Source organism: Apis cerana, linkage group LG2 (assembly GCF_029169275.1).
Source record: "Apis cerana isolate GH-2021 linkage group LG2, AcerK_1.0, whole genome shotgun sequence".
In the NCBI taxonomy this organism is placed as follows: Eukaryota; Metazoa; Arthropoda; class Insecta; order Hymenoptera; family Apidae; genus Apis; species Apis cerana.
Window position 1 is genome coordinate 5,480,550 of NC_083853.1, and position 21,226 is coordinate 5,501,775.

The 21,226-nt window shown below is 27.8% G+C and overlaps 2 protein-coding genes across 2 annotated transcripts in view; both read left to right on the forward strand.

Annotated features, from left to right (window-relative positions):
• The first annotated feature begins 126 nt into the window (after nt 1–126).
• Nucleotides 127–3,308, forward strand: LOC107993243 (BUD13 homolog). Its single transcript, XM_017049575.3, has 6 exons — nt 127–613; nt 945–2,030; nt 2,255–2,420; nt 2,512–2,666; nt 2,745–2,929; nt 3,031–3,308. Exons 1-6 carry the CDS (start codon nt 501–503, stop codon nt 3,201–3,203), a joined length of 1,878 nt encoding a protein of 625 aa, XP_016905064.1. The 5' UTR covers nt 127–500; the 3' UTR covers nt 3,204–3,308.
• Nucleotides 3,309–3,577: 269 nt separating this feature from the next.
• LOC107993248 (neuromodulin) overlaps nt 3,578–21,226 on the forward strand; it is a 92,184-nt gene continuing 74,535 nt past the window's right edge. Inside the window, exon 1 of the mRNA XM_062071879.1 lies at nt 3,578–4,931. Within this exon, the coding sequence (XP_061927863.1) occupies nt 4,859–4,931 (73 nt within the window). The 5' untranslated portion in view covers nt 3,578–4,858. The remainder of the gene's footprint in view (nt 4,932–21,226) is intronic.

The window sequence follows — 21,226 nt, forward strand, 5'->3', positions numbered from 1 at the left end:
TTTAAAAATAAAATAAAATAGAATTAGAATTGAATATTAGTGCCATCTCTTGAGTATTTTGAGAAGATTCTTTTAAAAATAGTCAAAAGATGGCGCTAAGTCACAATTCTTATTCTATTGTATCCTATCTAGAAAAAAATTACTTATAGCTCAAGTTTGCATTTATTGTAGAAATTATATTTCATCATTAATTGATATTAAATTAATAATAAATATAAAATATCTTATATTATAAAAATAAAAATTTAAAGAAAGACATCAATTTTAAAATATTTTACTGCTTTTTTTAGCAAATTTATGCACTGGTTACCGCGCAATCGCTTAGTCGTCATTTTGTTATTCGCCATTAGTTTCATAGTTTATAGTTGTAATTGATCTATTCTCAATATTTGTTACATTTGTTAAATATTTTTACATTGATCTTAATCACGTAATTAATATTAAATAATATAGTAAAATTATAATATTTAACAACAATCGCGCTAACATATACTGTAATAATGGAGAAGAAAATTATTGATCAAAAAGAATATTTGAAAAAGTACTTGTCTTCAGGAGATGGCGATGATAAGAAAAAAAAGAAAAAGAAAAAGATGAAATTGGGAGCAAAAACGTAAGTTTTAAATTGTAACTATTATAATTTGTGTTGACAGTTTCAACAGTAAATCCTTGTGTTTTAGGTTATAGTAGTTGTTTTACACATTTTCCTGGATATTTAAATTGAAACATTTCGAATATTTAAATAATATTTAAAAAATTTTTTATATGATAAATAGTAAAAAGAAAATATATTTTATTCATTACCATTTCCTTAATATATTATTATATTAATATGGAAGATATATTTAATGCAAAAAGGAATTTCAATTTTGATTTTTAAATCAATATAAAATTTTAAAAATTATATTTATTTCTTTGCACAAATTTTGAGATGTGTTTTGCAGAGTAAAAATCATTGATGATGACATAGACTTGAAGAACATAAGACCAATTGAAGAGAATGAATTTGATATTTTCATCAATGCAGAAGATGCACCTCAAATAGCCGGTGTAGTGGATGAACATGGACCAGTTGATTTTAGTGATAAAAGAAGATGGAAAATTATAGCTAATGATGAAAGTGGTGATTTAACAATCACTAGTGTGGCAAAAGAAAATAAACAATCTAAACAAGTTAAAAAAATTTCTGATGATGATTTAAGCCCATCAAAGATACAACAGAAATATTCAAATGATGATTTATCTCCTCCAAGAATATCAAAAAGATCTAAAGATGAGAGAAATAAGAAAATACAAAAGGATGAAGATAGTGATCTAAGTCCACCTAGAATAAAATCTAGAAGTCATATTAATTCCAAATGTAAATCTCCACAAAGTAATAGTGATGATGATAGCAGTCAAGAAACAGATGTTCCATCTCATAAAATTAAAAAAAAGACAAAAAGAAAAGAGAAAATATCAGATGATTCTGATCTTAGTCCGCCTAGAAAAATTAAAAATTATAATTCAGATATAAATTCACCAAGAAAAAGTAAAAAATATAAACTTGAAAAAAATATAATACATAAAAATAATTCTGAAATGAGTTCTTTTAGAAAAAGAAGAGATTCTAATTCAGATATGAGTCCTAGAAAGAATAAGAATGATTCTGATTCAGATATGAGTCTTCCTAGGAAGAATAGAAAAGATTCTGATTCAGATCTAAGTCCACTAAGAAAAAGTAAAAAGCATAAGCATAGAACAAAAGAATATTCTGAATTTAATGAATCTAAAAGAAAATATGAAAGTAATGAAAACATTTACATGAATGATAAAAATAAAAATAGAAATTATGAATCAAAATGGCATAGATATAGAGATGAAAAAATAGAAAGAAATAGAATGTATAAACATTCTTATAAAAATTTTAAATCAGATAAGAGATATTATGATTCAGATATGAGTCCACCTCAAAAAAGAAATAGAGACAGTACAAGTCCGAATAGATTTAGAAGAAGTGATAGAGATTTTTATAAATCTAAATCAAATAGGTATGATTATGATTTAAAATATTACGAGCAAAAAATGTTACTTTAATATTAATCTAATATTTCTTAATTCAAGTTTTCTTATTTTTTTTTAAATATTATTTTTAATTTTGTTTGTATTTTTTTTTTTTATGATTTTGATTAATAATCAATAGTCAAACATATTTTTTTTTAATAAATGAAAATTTTGATATAAGAAGATATAAGAAGATGAATTTGTTTTCTAGGATATTTAAAGAAAACAAATCAAAATATAAAAATACTGAAGAAGGAGATACTAACAAACAAATGAAGAAAACATTAGATGGAAAAAGAGCAGGACTACAAGATGCTAAAGCATTGCGAGAAGAAACAGAAGCATATAAAAAGCAGGAAGCTGAACATTTTAGCAAAGTATTTAAACAAATTTTATATTGATTAATTTTTATGTACTATAATTCTTATTAATTTTATATAAAAATTTACAAAATTGTATTTTATTTAGCTTAGTAAAGAAATTACAGGAGTTGGCCAAGCAGTGGTTATACGCGACACTAAAACAGGTAAAAAACGAAACTTAGAAGCAGAAGCACAAGAAGAACGCGAAAGACAAAAACAACAAGAGGAATTAGATGAAAAATATGCTAAATGGGGGAAAGGGTAAGTTATATAGAATTCACAAAATAAAATTTTTTTCTATTTTTTCAAAATTTATAAGAAATGTTTATTTTATATCAGTTTAAAACAAGTTGAAGATCACGAAGAAAAATTGAAAGACGATCTTTACGAAATGAGTAAACCTTTAGCAAGATATGCAGATGATGCTGATTTGGATAAAATACTTAGAGAACAAGAAAGAGAAGGAGATCCTATGTTAGAATATATTAAACAGAAACAAATAAAAGAAGGAAAGAGGAAACCAGGTAAAATATTGTATTGTTGATTTCTTGAGCTTAATTCTAATAAATATTAAGATTAATATTGATTATAATGATTAAACTAATATATAATTATATATTTTTAGATCCACCAAAATATGAAGGTTCATTCATGCCAAATCGTTTTGGTATTAAACCTGGTCATAGATGGGATGGAGTTGATAGAAGTAATGGATATGAAAAACGATGGTTTGAAGCACAAAATGCAAAAGTAGCTCGACAAGAAGAAGCTTATAAATGGAGCACTTCTGATATGTGAAATGTACATGTTTTCATTTTATTTTTTAATGATCATATTATAAAATTAAAAATCAAAGAATATAAAATGAATTAAAAATATACAAATATAAATAAAGAAAAAAAATGTAGAATATATGATTTTTAACCTAGTATTGCACATATTCTTTTTCTTTTTCAATAAAATTATATGTTTTTTAATTATTATTTTAAATATCCTTTGAATTGTTTCAAAAAGTTTTTAAAATTAGTTAGTTTTTAAGATTAAAATTAAATTAAATCATTATTAGCATGATTATCAATATTTTTTAATATTTTAATATTTAAGGAAAATTCTTTGTCTACTTTTATTATCAAATTTTTTAATAGGTTAAAAAATAAAATTATTAAATTTATCTCATTTTTTTTTACTGTTTTATATATTCTAATTTACAATATTAGAATTAAATATCTTATACATTAAAAACAAAATACGATGTTTATTACATATTCAAAAATATTTTAAAAATTGTTATTAATTGTTTCTTATTCCTAATATTTTTTGTATTTAAAAAATAGTATATACAAAGAAACATTAAAAATACCGAAAGCTATTTGTCAGTTTTCAACACGAGTCACGCAATTATGAAACAAATGTGCAAGCCATGTCCGTGAAATATGAATCACCAACGGCGGTAAATCGTGAAGGATTATCAAAACTACAAAATCGATATTCGTTCCACAAAACAAGAAAATCACGAGAATTGTTGCTGCCACCGGTCTTGTCGATTCAACGCAACAAAGTAACCAAGTGAAGTATCCCTTTATGAAATTGATTAAACTTTGCGAAAATTCTTATTTTTTTGGATATTGCACGAGAATTGGGAGTGGCGCGAAGTTGACTGATAATGCGTACAATGAAAACGATACACTTTTTATGGGAATTTAAAAAAAATTTTATAAGAATTTGAAATCAAATTTTAATCAGTTATTATTTATTTAAAATTAAATTTATGTAAAATCCGTAATAAATGTACACATTATTATAAATTTCGTACGCATATAATTATATATGTGTATATATACAGAGCGCGAAAGAATGTTTATATCGACTCGCGTAGTCGCGACTCGCGACGCAAGGGCAGGGTCGTCGGCAGTGTCACTAGTCAGTACGCCTCGTGACGCCGACGGGATTTGTGTTCGTGATATGTTCGTAGAATAGCGTTTAGTGTTCACCGGTAGTAGCTTTTGTACAGTGTTTTAATATATAGTATATACATATATACATATATATTTTTCTTAACCGGTTGTTAAATTCACAAACGAAAGAAATTGCGATCAAATTCACGATACGTCCAGTTTGACCAATCACAAAGAATCATTGTATTTTCGTTCCAACGAATTGTCCCGAATATACCGGTACTACGACGTGTCGTTAACCTCTAGTACACAAGAAGAAAAACGAAAATTTTGAAAACGCCAAAAATATTGTACTGTGATCTTTCCAATTCGTCCTTGTCGAGGTATCAATAATTCTTTTAGTGCATACAAGTAATCTTTTTATAATCTGAGCCCTTTATTTGACGACTCAATGTTAACAAGAAGAGCACTTAGCCGATCATAATCGCGTATTATACGATAAGTGTTGTAACGGCGTTTGTGATTGGAGGATAGAAATATAGGAACAGATAAGTGAAAATGGGGTGCAACACGAGCAAGGAGAGTGTCCAGCCGGTAGGAGATGAAGCAAAGGAAGATGGGAAAAACGGTGGTAAGTAATATACATTTATTTTTACATTTGTGTACAATACATGATATGAGATAAATATTTACGTTAATCATGATTTATATGAAAAATATATAGAATATCGAATACATATTCATCTTTAATTGAACTAAAATACGTTATAATATAATATATTTTATATGTATAGTATGGTCTTCTATAGAAATATAAGGTAATTCTAATACAATTTCGTGAAATATAATTTTGCGTATAAAAACATATGTTCTAATAAATTTTAATTACCGTGGGAAAAAATTGAGAAAATTGAAATAAATAGATCTTAACGATGAAAATTTATCATAAAAATTTCTTAAAATATTTTTTGGGAATTAGATAATAGTAAAGTTATTTTTGGAAATTATTAATACTGTATTATTGTCGGATTAATAGATTTTAAATGTGACTTGAGAAAAAATAATTTTTCATAGAAATTCAATGTATTCAAAAGTATAATCATACATTTCGATTAAAAGTATAAAAGTATATTCCAATTAAATAGAATATATATATTCTCCCTTTTTTTTGTTACAAATCCACAAGAAATTAATTGCTATTTTCCATTGTTATCTCCATTTAGTTTCAGGATATAATATTGTCATGAAAAAAACATAGATTCTGAAAATTGTTTATCTCAATCGTAAAATATCGAGAATGTTTTCATTTAATAAAGCTTGTAAAGATGAACTTTCTATTTTATTAGAATTGTATCAATGTTTTATTGTTTTTTTCTTCGAAAAAAGAATTATATATTTCTCTCGATATGCAGCAGTCCTATCATTATTCAAAATTGTTTAATATTTGATTAAACTCATGATTATCCCAACTTTCCATGTCGTGCCATGAAAAATAGAAAAAAATAAAAATTTGACCAGTAATGAAATCATAATAAAATCAATCTGTGAGCGTAGAGATATTTATATTCTAACAATAACATTCTCTAGAATACAAGCATCCAACCAATGCTGTAAATTATGGTTTGCACGAGGTTTGCAATTAAGAACTTTTTTAATCCTACAGAAATATATTTTAATGGTATTTTTAATTTTAATAATTGTTCTGAGGATTTATGTTATTAGTTGAATGTATCTTCTTAAATGTGGAGATTACAACAAGAAATTTGAATAATAATTCAAATTATTCGACTGGAATGTCCAAATTTAATCCAAATTTTTTTAGTTTTTATTCGAATGATTTCAAAGAATATGTTTCGTAATTTTTTATTTATTTTATTATTTAATTAATTTTTATTTAATAAATTTGAATTCAGACAATTTCAGACAAAAAGGAATTTTTAAAAGATTTTTAATTGTTGTATTATTTCATGTTCTTTTTTTAATTGTTATAATGTTTCGTGTTTTGTAACGTTGACATGAAATATTAACATTATTGATGTTGATATAATGACTCAGAAGAACTTTAAGTGTCTCGGCAACGCAATGTTCGTTTAACCTTTTAATTGATTAATCAACTCGTATTTTACGATAAATAGTTGCATCTTAAACGTTGCATTTATAAAAGACAATTCTTTCCTTGGTTCATTGAGCAAGACTTATTATTGCCATTGAACATTTATTTATTAATTAAATATTTCAAATTATGAGGGTTGAATATTTAAATTTACATTTAATTATTTATTTATTTATTTATGCTTCTCAATATGATTATATTCCTGTTAAAAAATAAAAATAAAATATTAAAATGTTTAAATACTTGAAATGGTTAAAATTCAATTAAATTGATAAATTTGAAATATTTAAATTCAATATTTACAAGCATAAATATATAAATAATTTGATTTAAATATATATTATAATTAGTATATATTAATATATATTTTTTGATTAAATGTAAATATAAATATGAAAAGTTATATGTATTAATTCATTTCATACAATTTTTGTTTAAAAAATCGTGATCAACCTCGTTATGAATCGTTCTATGAAACGAAGCCCAATAGATCTCTCGAATTACGAATCAAGAACGATTCGATCCTTTCATTTTTTCTCATCATTTTATTCATGCATCGCGTTCAGATCGGCTCACGTTTATTATGTACACTCCGTCACGCCATTGATATCGATAAAGTCAAGTTTCGAGGCTTAAGAGGTCTATTAGAGAAAGCTCGATGTTGCGTGCCACAGGGAAAAGAGATAGGCGGCAATGAGCCGAAAAGGGGATGTTCCTGGTTGAATGAAATGAAAATTCTCGGCACGGACTAGCTCGTAACGATGCGCCATACATTTCGTTTGGCTACTCGAGCACGAAATCTGTTCATACGTTTACAATATTTATGAGTGACACGATCGACGTCATTCTCGTTTTCTTTTTTCCTTTCTTCCTTTCTTCTTGTTTCTCATTGAACAAGAGAAAAATATCTTTATTATATTTCTTTTTCTTTTCGTTCAGTGCTTTTCTCTTTTATCTATTTTTCAAAATTTTTATCTTGCTTCTAGTGAAGATATCTTAGAAGAATTGTAAAAACATATTTGCGAAAAGTTTTTATCATTTCTATGAATGGAAATGCTTTTGTTAGAAAAATTAAATTAATTCTTATTCTAGATTCCTAAAATAGAATTTTCTAATTCTAAAAGTAAAAGGATATGTAGAATTTAGAATGATTTAAAATATATCTTGAAAAATACAAGAAATGTCAGATGTGAACATTTTAATTAAAGAGGGCATGATAAGATTTCATTTGGATTTTTTATAATTTATATTTTATTGGAATTATTTTTTAACATAAAATATATCTAAAAATATTATTATAATAAAATATTAATGATAATAATTCTTTGTTAGGATTAATTTAATTCATTTTATTTTTATTAACAAATTTTTTTACGTGTATATTTTTTTTATTTTAAAATAATTAAATTATGAAATATTAAATTGATAGTAGGAATTTTTCTTTAACATACAAAATTTCAAGTATTAAGGTTTTTTTATTTCCAATGAATCGGATATTTCTTCATCGGAAATTTCCATCGAAATCGTTCCATTGTGCAAAATATATTTGAGATAGATTTCAATATTTTATTCATTTGATTCATGTTTCTTCTTTCTTATTACAATAAATTAGAATAATAAAAATTTATTTAATTCATAAAGTTCAGTTCAGTTTAGAAATTAAACTCACGGTCGCGAGAAGATAGAATAACTGTGTTTCTTCATTTCAAAATTTTAAAATTCATTTAAGCAGAGCTTTCTCGAGAAAACGGCGCTCGGTTTCATGGCAACACATAGAAAAATATAAGCTGCTAGATCAGTTTTAGTTAGATCATTTATTGCGATAACGTGCACGCTTTAGTAATATCAAGTCAATCGACAGGAAGTGGAGAAACGGATGATCAAGTTGTTCTATGCATATGCTGTATTATATTACTTATTTTCTATTTTTTTATTATTTTTCCTCTTAACGAGATTCTTATTTCGCGTTTCGCATGGAAAATTATTACGCATAATATGACACGTAACAATTGAAAAAAATTAAATGAAACATGAACTTTTATGACCGAACATGAACCATTTTTATATTTTCTTATTTTCATTGTATTCATTATAATTTCTATCGAGAAAATTACTTTTGAATTGTACTATTAGTATAATTATTATATTTCGATTTCGTATATTTATTTCGTATATTCATATTTTTTGATTCGTAGAATTTCGTGAAATTAAAGAAAATTTGAAAATTCTTTAGGAAATTAAATAAAAATATATCCAATTATTATCCTGTTTGGAATCTTGGAATAATTTAAAAATGCGACATTTATTTTTTTTTAAATATTTAAAATTTTTCAAGTTCATTATAAAAATACTTTTATAGATTATTATAATAGTTAATTAGTCGATTATCAAACATAGCCATAAGATAATTTAATAATTTTCATTAATAGTATCGATCGTGGATTATATTTTAAGATAAAATTGATCAATTATTGACATTCATGTCACGTTAAACACATTTCCTTCTGATGTAATTTACAGATAACGGAACGTTGATAGAATTCCATTCAAGTATAGGTAAACGAAACGTATACGTACATATATGTACTATCTTAACAATTTAATCGATCAGGCTTCAGAAATCTGGATACATTCCTGAACGAATTTTCCGAAGTTTGCCACGAATCTCTACATACCTATTCAAGGTCTGTAAAATAAATAACAGGTCCCTTTGAAATATAGTAGTACGATCTATGAAAGTTCAGCCCTATCACGCGAATAAGTTCAGAGTTCAATGAATCGAAGAGAAACGCGAAATTAATGTTAAGTTAAGAACGTTAGAATGAAAATTAGAATTTGAGAGAGAAATTCTCGAGAATATAATTTTGTATCTGGAAAATATAATTTTCTTGCAAGTTTTAATCCACACAAGCGTATTCTTATTCGCTTCGAAAAAGGATGAAGCAAGTTACCCTTTCATTCGACGAGGTTACGAGCAACAAATGCACGACGAAACAATTTCGTTTTCCTTCCGATATTTTTCTCCATCACTGGGCAAGAGTTGGGTTTTTCCACGTCTGGGAAAACCTAAGTGTGTGGAGTTCACTGACTCGGTAGTAATGAGATTTTCTCAACAAACACGTTCGAGCGCTCCTCCATCAAGATTTTCTCTCCCAACGGGTGTTAGGAACGACCTATCCACTCGAACTGAGACTTAGACTCGATCAGTACGATGCAATCTTCGTCTAGACAATAAAAGTGATTAATAGATGCCAGTAAAATATGTAAAATATCATGGTACATGATCATTTAAAAACAGGATTGGAAATAAAAACAGAAAAAATAAAAGCAAATTAATTTTATAAATCAATAGGAAGAAAATTCTATTATTTAAGAAGAATAGAATTAAACTAATTAGAATTCTTCCTAATATTTCTTTATTTGAAAATTTTTATCTTGCACTCTTCGTTAAAGTTAAAGGTTAAATTACTTAATCCTTTGCCTGAAGGCTGTTCGTAAACGAGCTGCTTTCTGTAGATAATCTTACAGGTAATACGACCATAATGATAGTGTCATATATAAATTATATAAACAGGGACTAGGTATTACGAAGAAAAACTAGGATATATGGGAAGCTGGGAGAATTGTAGGGAGAATTGCTTAGGAGAATTCAATAGCCTTATTAATCTAATTGAAAAGTTTTCTGAATAGTAATTAAAATAATAATCAAGGTGTATATATATAATATAACGTTTCTATGAAACTAAACAATAGAATTTTCATTTTAAACGAAATTTCACTCGCGCCGAGTTAATGCTATACAATTTAAATAAAAGAAATATACCGAGACGACACTTTTATCCAATTCCTCGTGTGTTTGTTCTGGTTCGTTGGCTCCGGCCCGCCAAGTAGTAGAATCGTCGTTTCACGCTTCCCCATTTGGAAGCGGATCCTAAGCAAAGAATCGAGGAAACGCAAACAGCCGAGAAACGGTTATTTATTTTCTTATACGTGATCGGTTCTTATTGGGCGCGCGAACGAAGCGTTATTCCTCGAAAAACTCGATTTCGAACTTCCTTCGACGAAGTTTGTCCCGAAGGAGAAGAGTTGAAATATGATAAAGGTAAATAATAAAGTGAATAACGTGCGTACGACACGATATCGTGGAACAATGTACAATTGTACCAGTTGGTCTTTCTCGTTGACTTTGAAGAAAATCCTGTAAAATCAAACAGAGCCTGTTCACGGTCTCTGCATTCTCTCTCTATGATATTCGATAAATTCAAAGGTTGTTCTGATAAACGCCACTGCAGGCTCCCTTATCGAACAATAACAATGGTGCACTGGTGTGTGCAAAATTTATCTACTCCTGCGTTAATTTTGAAATCCATTCACCAAATTCGCTTGTTAATAGAATTGATAGAATTAGGAAGTTCTCTCTTTTTTTTTTTTTTACTTTTTGTCATGTTGCGTTACGCGAAAGAATGTTTTTGCGCGAAGAATAGACGAGGCGAATATTTGATGATGAAAAAATTCTTTTGCTATTTTTCTTTTATTACGGATTTTTACCTGTTGCATTGTCGTCAATTAAGAAGTGCACAGTCACAAGTGAACCAACAGGTATCGCTTTGAATAATTTTTAACGAAGAAAAATCGATTTTTTTTACTCGAAGAATCCTTTGAACACGATTCCGTAAACTAAAAAAAAAATCTTCTTTAAGACAAATTCTTTAGTGAATTATAATTAAATACTTTATACGATTATTTGGTTATTAGGTTTATAGGATAAATAAATTTTAATATTTTTATATTAAATGTTTTGAATTTTGACGCGAAAAAAATCGAAATTTTACGGATATAAAAAGCTAGATACTTTGAAAATAGTAAATAATCGTTAAAATATAAGTTATACCACTATTATCATGATTATCATCTCGAAAACTATTATTCTAGTAATAAATATGTATCTTGTTTAATGTTTTCCACGAAATAGTAACTATGAATTTTTTATGAATTCTTATCTTACTGAAACTGCATAATATAGCAATGAGGAGATATCAATAAATATGTTGTCTGTTTTTAAAAGAATAATAAAATAAAAATAAAGCAAGTTTTTAAAATAAAGCAAAGAATATATGGATAATATTACATTAACATATATGTTGATTTATAACGATGTAAATCAAAATTTGGAATTATTTGAATCAATTACGCTTTTTATCTATTAAAAATATTATCATTCGTTCAGTTTCGCAACTTAAAAAAGTAGTGAGTTATATTTCGTTTACGATTTCTCTTTAAGACATGTTTTTGTTATCTTATTGTATCTTTTACCTTTCACCTTTTTATAGAAAATAACAGTAGTCTAACTTATACGACTACGATTCGATTCGTTAAATAAAGATACTAACTAATTTCATTTTATTTCTTTAAATTTCGTGATGATATATACACATATGAAAATATAATATAAATTATAAATGGAAATATAACAGATGTTAGACGAAATATGAATCCTCCACCAATCAATTATTCATTTATTTGCTGAGAACAGAGTTTCTCTTCTACTTTCTTTTCTTTCGTTGCCAAAACTGACATGTACTCTCCAATAATGTGTTTATTCCACTAGAGTAATAGGCGGCGCTTAAGTGGAAAAGTGCCAAACTATTCCGACCGGCCGTAGATTTTGTTCCAACGTCACTTACTGAATCGATTATTCCACGCATAAAACAATTTTAGATGTAAAGTGGCTCATTTTCGCCTGTATGCACGAAAATCGTTTTTACATTATTATAGAAAATCCGATCATTTTTCCTTCTATTTTTTTGTTTTTGAAAAAGCATACGAATGAATTCATTTCTCGCAATTAGTTATAAAAGTTCTTCATTTTATTCGAATTAAAGGAGAATATTAGGTCGATGTACGTTGGAATGTTGGAATATTGTTTCTCTAAATGAAATTTTAACTTTTCGAATAGCTTAATAATAGTACAGATATTTGTTCGTAATTTCGTTTCGTTTTAAACTTATTCAGATTTGAGATATAACGATAGTTTTACCTGTTTGACGCAGGATCGTTAGCGTTTTAGAATTAATTTAATTCGTATAATTATTGTCGATAAATATTGATCCATCAAATTTAAGCTTGAAAAAATAATCTTGTATGCGTGCAATACTTATCGTTTTATCTAAAATTTATTTCGGTCGAAATTTCTTTTTGAAACAATTTTTTTTCCGAAAAAGGATCATCTGTTCGCGTGTGCTATGATACACCGATTCGATACGAGACTTTCTAAAATTACTACCTATAAAAATTCATGATCGATAGTATAATCACAGTCATGTAAATTACGTTCGCATAATAAATTCCAATTAGGCGCATGCGGCCACCGAGCATGCGTTCTTTTCACTGAATCAATTGAATGAATCAGCGCAGAAAATAGTTTAAAAACTATGCACGTGGTACGAGATTACATTGGTGGTATCAACGTTCACATGTAAGAAGGAAAAAGCTTCCAGTGTAGGCTGTGTATAATTCACGAAATGAAGGAAACAATCCCATTAAGCTTCTCTAGTCTGCGGCCAGGATTTGGAGAGTTTCAAGTGCACTTCAGACTGAAATGTCTAAATCACCAGTTTTAAGATATATCTTATTTTCCAACTATATATATTTGCACGGAGCAAACAGTGATCGCGTAATATATTTAAAATTATTAAATCACACGAGAGAGGTGATTTATTTTATTATTTGCTGATATTATTAATTTTAATTAATAATAAAATTTTATTTTAGACATAACAAGTAATACCAATAATGTTTATATCAATTGTTGATATATATATATATGTAGTAATCATTTGAATCGACAATTTGTCTCAATCATCGCCAAGTTTCGTTATCGATCAATCATCTGTACATTAGCCACGCTTTCCCCTGTTAGTTGCCACATATGCTCGCGATTTAAACAAATAAGTTTCGCATTACAAAGTTCCTCGAAATCAATCGATCGCGATACACCTACCAGCTGAGTTAAACTCAAGGCCGCGTTGATTCGAGTCCAAACACGAGCGGAGCATCGATTAACCGGTTCTTCATTCGATCGATCGCAGAGAGCTCGCATGGCCACGCAGATTCGACCTTTTCGGATAATTGCTTTAATCGACGTAACGACAGGCAATAGCATTCGATTCTCTCATTTCGAGTACGTAGTAACATAGACATGGAATCTAACAACATCCAATTTCGTGTCTTTTAGTGCTTCGCCGTTTGTGCTCTATATTTTTCAATTTCGATTCTTGTAAATAGTCCTCGTCTGTTTTGCACGGAAATTTCATATTTTAAATTACATTGAAGATAAGCAGAAAATCAAGTGAATTGTTCAAAACGTTATGCACGAAACAAAAGATAAAAAAGAAGATTTATTATTGAAGACTAATTTTTAATAGTTTGCTATCACACATGGTAAGTCAGAATAATTTAAATTTTCATTTATTTTTTCTGTCACGATAATAAATAAAAGCATTCAATATGTTATCAATGAAAACGACTGGATCATCATTTTAATTAGAAATAATAATTTATATTGTCAGTCATATTGTCATCGTTAATTAAAAATACCCACGTATTTAGGACATTAATATGAATCATTTGCATTTATGAATCACCTTGTAGAATTATTGTTAGAAACTCACTAGATGGTTTTAGCGTTAAGCAGACGTATTCGTGAGCGATTCATACGGGGCCACGTACATCCATTTCGCTTATAGTTTGCGTGCAAAGCTTGACCTCCTTCACGACATCCCCAAGATATGCTGTTATGTTTATGAATCCGTCGAAATAACGTTGTTTAAATTACTTTTTATGCGAAAGAGAATGGTAACGGCATCTCTAACGAGCTAAAAAAACAACTCTCACAACCCTGTTTCGGATTATTTGTTATAATTGCAACGCGCGAATATTATCGATATTGGCGAATAATTTTAGGATTTTATGGATATAGCCACTTGAAATCTTGTAGTAAACTCCGTAAACTCTGGATTTATCTTAGGGGGAGTAAAATTAATAGCGTTTTGAAATATATTTATCTGTTAAGATGAAAGGATAGATAAATCCGTTAGCTACGAAGGCGAATGGATCGAAATATTTGCACAAGAGGATACATATGTTCTCTGTACGTGCACAACCATCCATATTATTCTATCTACATGGTAGATTATTATTAGCGATACTGTCGAGAAATTGAAAATAACGTAGAATAGATATATATTTTAAAATATGAAATATAACAAAATTATACATTATTTCCTTTTTTATTTAATTCATTTATAATTCATTCATTTAACATATCATAAAAATTATTTGGTCAATCGCGAAACGCATGTTTAAATTAGTAAGCTCATTAAATTTAATTTATTAGGTCTTAAATTGTGACTTTTTGTAGTTTTCTTAGACTTAATAAATAGAATATGATTCGGAAAATATTTATTATCCACTATATTTATTTTTATTATCGATAATACATTAAAAGAGATTGAACACATTGGCTTATAATTTTTTTTTTTACTCTTATTGACTAATAGCATTTTAAATTTCTTCTTTTGAACCTCTCAACCTTTGGAAGAAGGTCAGAGGTTGAAGTTTAAATCTCAGGTATTTCCATAATAGCCAACTTTATAAAATCTAGAATCCCTAGGATCTGTTTTATCCCCCTGTATGTTTGCCAAATTGATATCCTGCGTAATAAAATTTCTCGGCAGATTCGCATCGTTAAAGGTGAAAGACCTCGAGCACGTTTCATCGCGAATTTCGTGGTTCGTTGACAATCACGATAAAATTCGATCGTGAAAAAAATGCACGAAACACGCGTTCACGTGTTTTGAAACCGTTTCGAATTTACGTCTCGAAATGAATGGTGGGTGGATGTCAAATGTTTAGGTTTGATTAGCTTGTGATTTTCGAAAAAAATTTACGAGATTCAATCTTTCTATCAGGATAATGCATACGAAATTTTATTTTCTCAAATAAGGGACGATATATTTTTATTCTGTGTGTTCTTTTTTTTCAATGATTTGTTGTTCGATTTGTTTCATTATCCAAAATTTAATATGAAATATCAATTCTAGAAATTAACAAATTTTTGAACGCAAGACACTGTATCGATTATAGATAGATCCGATTCAAATTTCAAATTAATTTAACGAAGAATTATTTTAATGAAGACAAAATGTGCCGGGACACGAAATAAATTAACTCTGTATTTCATTATATTCTAATTTGTCGCCATTATGAATGGGGTTGTGTATGCTTAAATGAAATACGTGGGAAGTATCGTTTAAGGTTAGTATTTCTCGTCGTGACATATTTAGCGGAGATATTTTCATTTGCACGTTCGAAACAAGCCACCCGTTAATTGCAATGCAAATTAACACAGATAGTGAAATGATTTCGAAATTAGATTTTGACTAATTCAAATTCTCAAAATCTCGAAAATAGATTTATTGTCGGGTGAGCAGTATCGGATATGTTAATGTATTTAAACAATGAGAAAAAGTTTGTATTTCATGTACTACCTATTGCTCTTTTTTTTTCACGATGCGATAAATATAAAAAGAGGATGCCAAAATTCCCCTTGCCTCGTGCAAAGTTTATGATCATGTTAAAAGACATTGTTTCCCACGTCAAATGGGTTCCATTGGAAAATATAGGTCAGAACTATTGTAGCAGGGAAGTCAAAGAGAAAATAAGGAATTGCATCTCATATTCCTTTCATTCTGGAAATATGCGATATATATTTTCTCAAATTCTAAATATACTCTGGATCAATTTTGAAAAATGTCAAGGTATCTTATCTTTTAATCGACGTATCAAAGATTAAAACAAGTAATGAAAATATTTTTACATTAGTTTCATTAAACCAAGTGATACGATCACTTTAATAGCCATTCTTAAGAATCTTCTCTTAAAATTATTTATCAAATTTTCGATTCAAAAATATCACTCATCGCGCGTATTTTATGTATCGAGAAAATTCAGGAAAGCAATAGCGGACTAAACTTCTTCTATTTTTCTTTTAGTAATACTCGTGAAGAATTTTCGAGATTCATAAAAGGAACACGTTTATTGGCGCGAACGTCATCGCTGCGAAACCACTAACAATGCAACGTAATTTTCAGTTTAGTACGAGGAATTTTATAGCTCGATAATTTATTCCTTTACGTCATCCAACACGGCAGTTGTGTCTTGACAAAAGATAGAGGAAGTGAAGAATGGTTACGAAGAAAAGTGGGACTGTACTTTTAGCAAACGTTTGATAGCTTAGTAGTGTTAATCGTAAAAAAAATATTCTTGTTTAAATATTTTCAAAGATCAATTTGTGATTGAATGTTAAAATATAAAGATAAATAAGTATATTTTTCCATATATTTTTCCAGGAATATAAAAAAAATTTAAGTAGCAATAAAATAATTTTTTGTTATTAAATACTTTTTATATAAATACTATGTATATAAAATTTAAAAGTCCATTTTTATAATACAGTATTATTGTACATATGAAATATTATTTTAATTTTTTTTAATAATTTTGACAAGCTTTTACATTGTATTTAGAAATATTATCTTTAATATATTATCTATATTTTTTATATCCAATTACATTTTGTACTTATGGATGGTAATATATCTGAAGTACGCGAACACAATGAGGTATTATTATTATATTATGATTGTAACTGTACTACGTATATGTACAATGGAATGGAACGATTGGCAAAATTAATAGCAGAGCAGCAACGGAAATGGATAAAGTTTAGATCGATTTTTATTTTCCTCCTCTTCATCTTCTTCTTTAAAACTTAATTTTTCGAAATACATAACCGAATAGAAAAAGTTATTTTATAGGTTTTATATATTTTCATTTAAAAATAAAAATTTTCTCATTGAAAGATGAAATTTAACGACATCGTTGGTAATTACGTCTCTTAAAAAGTATTGTAAATTAGTACATATCCTCGTTCCGTTTTTTATTTTGTAATTACAATTTTTTTATGTAAGTAGATTGAAATTTTTATAGGGAAAAACGTTATTAAAAATCTCGTATTTATTTCAGCAAACAAATTTTATCATTATACGTGTATTTATTGTAAATTTACAAGAGTATCTTTCGACGCTAACAGATAGATTTTCGAGGTCTATGACCGTAGATCGATCGTTTGTTGCTTTTCTGTTAACCATTTGGTTCGTGCCGTGTTGATCCATGCAACGATTCGCTTAATTTCCTGTCTGCTTTTATATTGATTTAAAAATTTTACGATCCACTACGCTGGTAAAATGTGGTTAAACACGAAACATGTAGAAATAAAAGAAAAGGTAATGGTGATCATCTTTCCGAGATAAATAAAGGTTTTGGTAAACTTTATTTGAGATTTTATCCTTGAGAAGTTGATTAGATTCACGAATTCACTGTTATCTTGTACTTCAAATAATGCATCTGTTTTAGGATCGAAATAATTAAAAAAAGTTTTTATTCTTATTCTGGAACTTATAAATAAGATTGAAGATTTACCATTAAAAAATTTTGAAATAGAAGAATTTTATTAAAATATTTTAATAAAAAAATATAGCTGTAATAATAAATATTTTAAATTACCAGGAAATAATAAAAATAGGTAATATATTTTAAACTATATCAAACAATGCAGCAGCATAAAAGATATTTCAGAATAATCAAAGAAAAACAACAATAAATCATACACAAACAAATAACTCAATACATTAAAACGAGAGAATAATAATATCAAAATTATCGAACAACGCAAAGAAAAAAAATATCCAAGTATTCGATCGATAAATCACACGAACAATCTCATCGAATTTTCCATCAAATCGAACAAAAACACGAAATCGTGCCTCAAGTTATAAAGTTTCGAAACGTGAGCACATTCGGTGCTAAAATGCTGTCAAAACATAACATTTTGACTTTCTGAGTGGGCGATTCTTGGATGGACGGCGGAAACCTTGATACGCATCACGTGTCAGACTAATCCCTGATATTTCCACTGAATTTCGAGCCACTGATTTCCAATTTCGATCGAGATAATCGATGACTTGTGATAATGAGTCGAAAATTTATATTATAAACAATAAGACTTACTTTATTTTGCTTTAGAAATTTGTATTTCATATTGATTTTGAAAGAAAAATATACAGTTGATATATTCTTTAGATTTTTGAAGATTCAATTCAAGAAACAAAAATTGTTGTATAAAAATGTCGGTTGATGTTTATTTATTAAGTTATAAGTAATTTGCATTAGATAAAAGGAAGGAATAAAGAAGAAGAAATAAAAAGAAACGAAATAAAGCGACGAAAATAGAATTGAAAGATATTCCACGAATGTATTAATATCTTGTTATATTTAATTCATTTTATGGTATCTTAAAGATAATAAATAGTCGATGACATTATTGTGTGGATCTGAGATATTGTATGCCAAAATTCATATCAATATTTTTCGTGAAATTCATAGAAACAATTCATGCTTGTTATCTAGAAGTAGATTAACTCAGAAAATAATGTGTTAGATCGAAAGATTAAAGTAAGAACGTCTGCTTGTTGATAGATAGATTACTTTGTTTAGTTTTTACTGATTAAAATTTTTTAACGCTCCTTTAGGGGAATACAAAGTTTATATATTATATACGATAATATATTATTTATAGTTAAATTAAATTTATCGTCAAACTAAAATTTTTAAACTATCAACATATACAAGTCTCGTAATTCAATTTATAAATCCGAGTAAAATTCATTTTGAAATATATAACATTTAATGAAATTTACGAGAGAAACAGGAATCAACGATTCATAAATTATTAAAAGAACGGAGTTGAAGTAAAACAGCAACAAGCAGATTAATTAAGACAGTATAGACAAGCGTCTGTCGAGACTGTAAGAACAAGTAATCTTTATTGCCAAGAGAAATAAAACAATGATGGCACGCAACGAAAAGAATTATTATTAAAATTTAAAACAAAACTAAGAGAAGTGGAAATTTATGCATGTGCAAAATTATGAATGCGTGGACACAGTAAAATAATTATCGAGAAATTTTTTCTTGTTATTGAACAAATGAAATTTTGTGTTTAAAAAAGAGCAGGGAATTGTTATTATCAAAATTTTAATTCAATGAAAGAAATATTTCTTAATCTAATATATATTAGATATTATATCTTTGTAGAGTAAATAAGTAAAATTCAATTGTTCGAAATTGTTCGACTACTTATAAATCAAAAATATACATTTCAATCACCGTATATATAATATATAATTATACATATAAAATATATAAAAGAATAAAATAGTAATACGAGAAAAATTAACTGCACTTTCAAGTAAAAGTATTCAATATTTTGGCAGCAAAATAGCTAATATTCGATTCTTCAAATGTTCAGCTCAGGTATAGAGTTGATCAATCACACTTCTATATACAACTCGATTAGAAGTTTGCCAACAAAATTTTTCGATCAACCCAAATGCAATTTTCCAAATGTTTGGTGAACTTGGACGGATCATTGCAATACAGTAGCTTCTATAATCGTTATATGCGCGTATCGATATGACAGCGTGGTAATTTCACTGTCACCATTTGATCGATGACAATGTTCCGTTTGGTCGAGAGAGCCGGGGTGTCACGAAACGAGACGCCACGAGGATCGTTAAAAGAAGGAATGGGGAGGGAACACGCGCAAACAAATACGATCAAATCTCTTTTTCCTTTCTCTTGGCTGAAGTCGGCCAACATCGATTTCATTCCGGGGCAATTACCATCGGCAATAACTCGAAATATGGGACGGCAGCCTTGTGGGGTTTGCTCATGGGTGCCTGACTGTCTCGCGTGGTCTCAGTCGGCAGCCACACCCGTCTTTCCAAGTGGACGAAACCTAATTTCGACGAATGGAATTTAATAATTTAAAGATGTCGATCTGGATTAAAACCGTCTCGATGGCTCCTCCTTTTGCCGCTTATTATAGCGAATTTAAAAAGATGAAATTGATTTCATTTGGTTGGTATCACGTTGTCGAATGTAAAAATCTACTCTAATATTAATTTACATGATCATCGATATTAAAAAGACAGATATAAAATATCCAAATACGAAGTATCTGTTCAACGATGAAAAACTAAAATTTGTAAATCATTATTGGATAATTGATATGGAATATTCAAAAGAATATTACGTGGAATATGTACAGTTGTATTTTAATTATTCTAATAATGCATAATTATCCTACTTTCTATTATTTTTAATTATTTCCCAGAAATTGATCACAATCCTGAAAAATAATTAATTTCTCAAAAGATTTTATTCATTATGTGGTCTTATTAATGCGGTTATTAATTTAGTTATTTGATAATTAATATTATTTCGCATTGAATATTATTTCGTATAATATTGACATTTTGATGACATAGGTAAATATACAGTTACATTATGTCAACCACTTGAAGTTGCAATATGATCAATTTAGATGGACCGGATATGATGAATTTGTGGGCGGAATGTGGGTTAACATTATCGATATTTTATTAAGTGGGCTGAGATTAGTTACAGATGTCGAAATATCTTGATCAAAAAATTACATTACATTCGTATTAAATAAATATCATTTACCAAATAAATATATAATAGATAATAATTCATAAAATAAAAGATGGATCTCACATTTTTAGTTTCATTAATTAATCGTTCTTAAAGCAAATTGTAATAAAATATTTTACATTATATTGTATCATTTGATACTTTATTATATAATGCAAAACTTTTATTGAATTCTA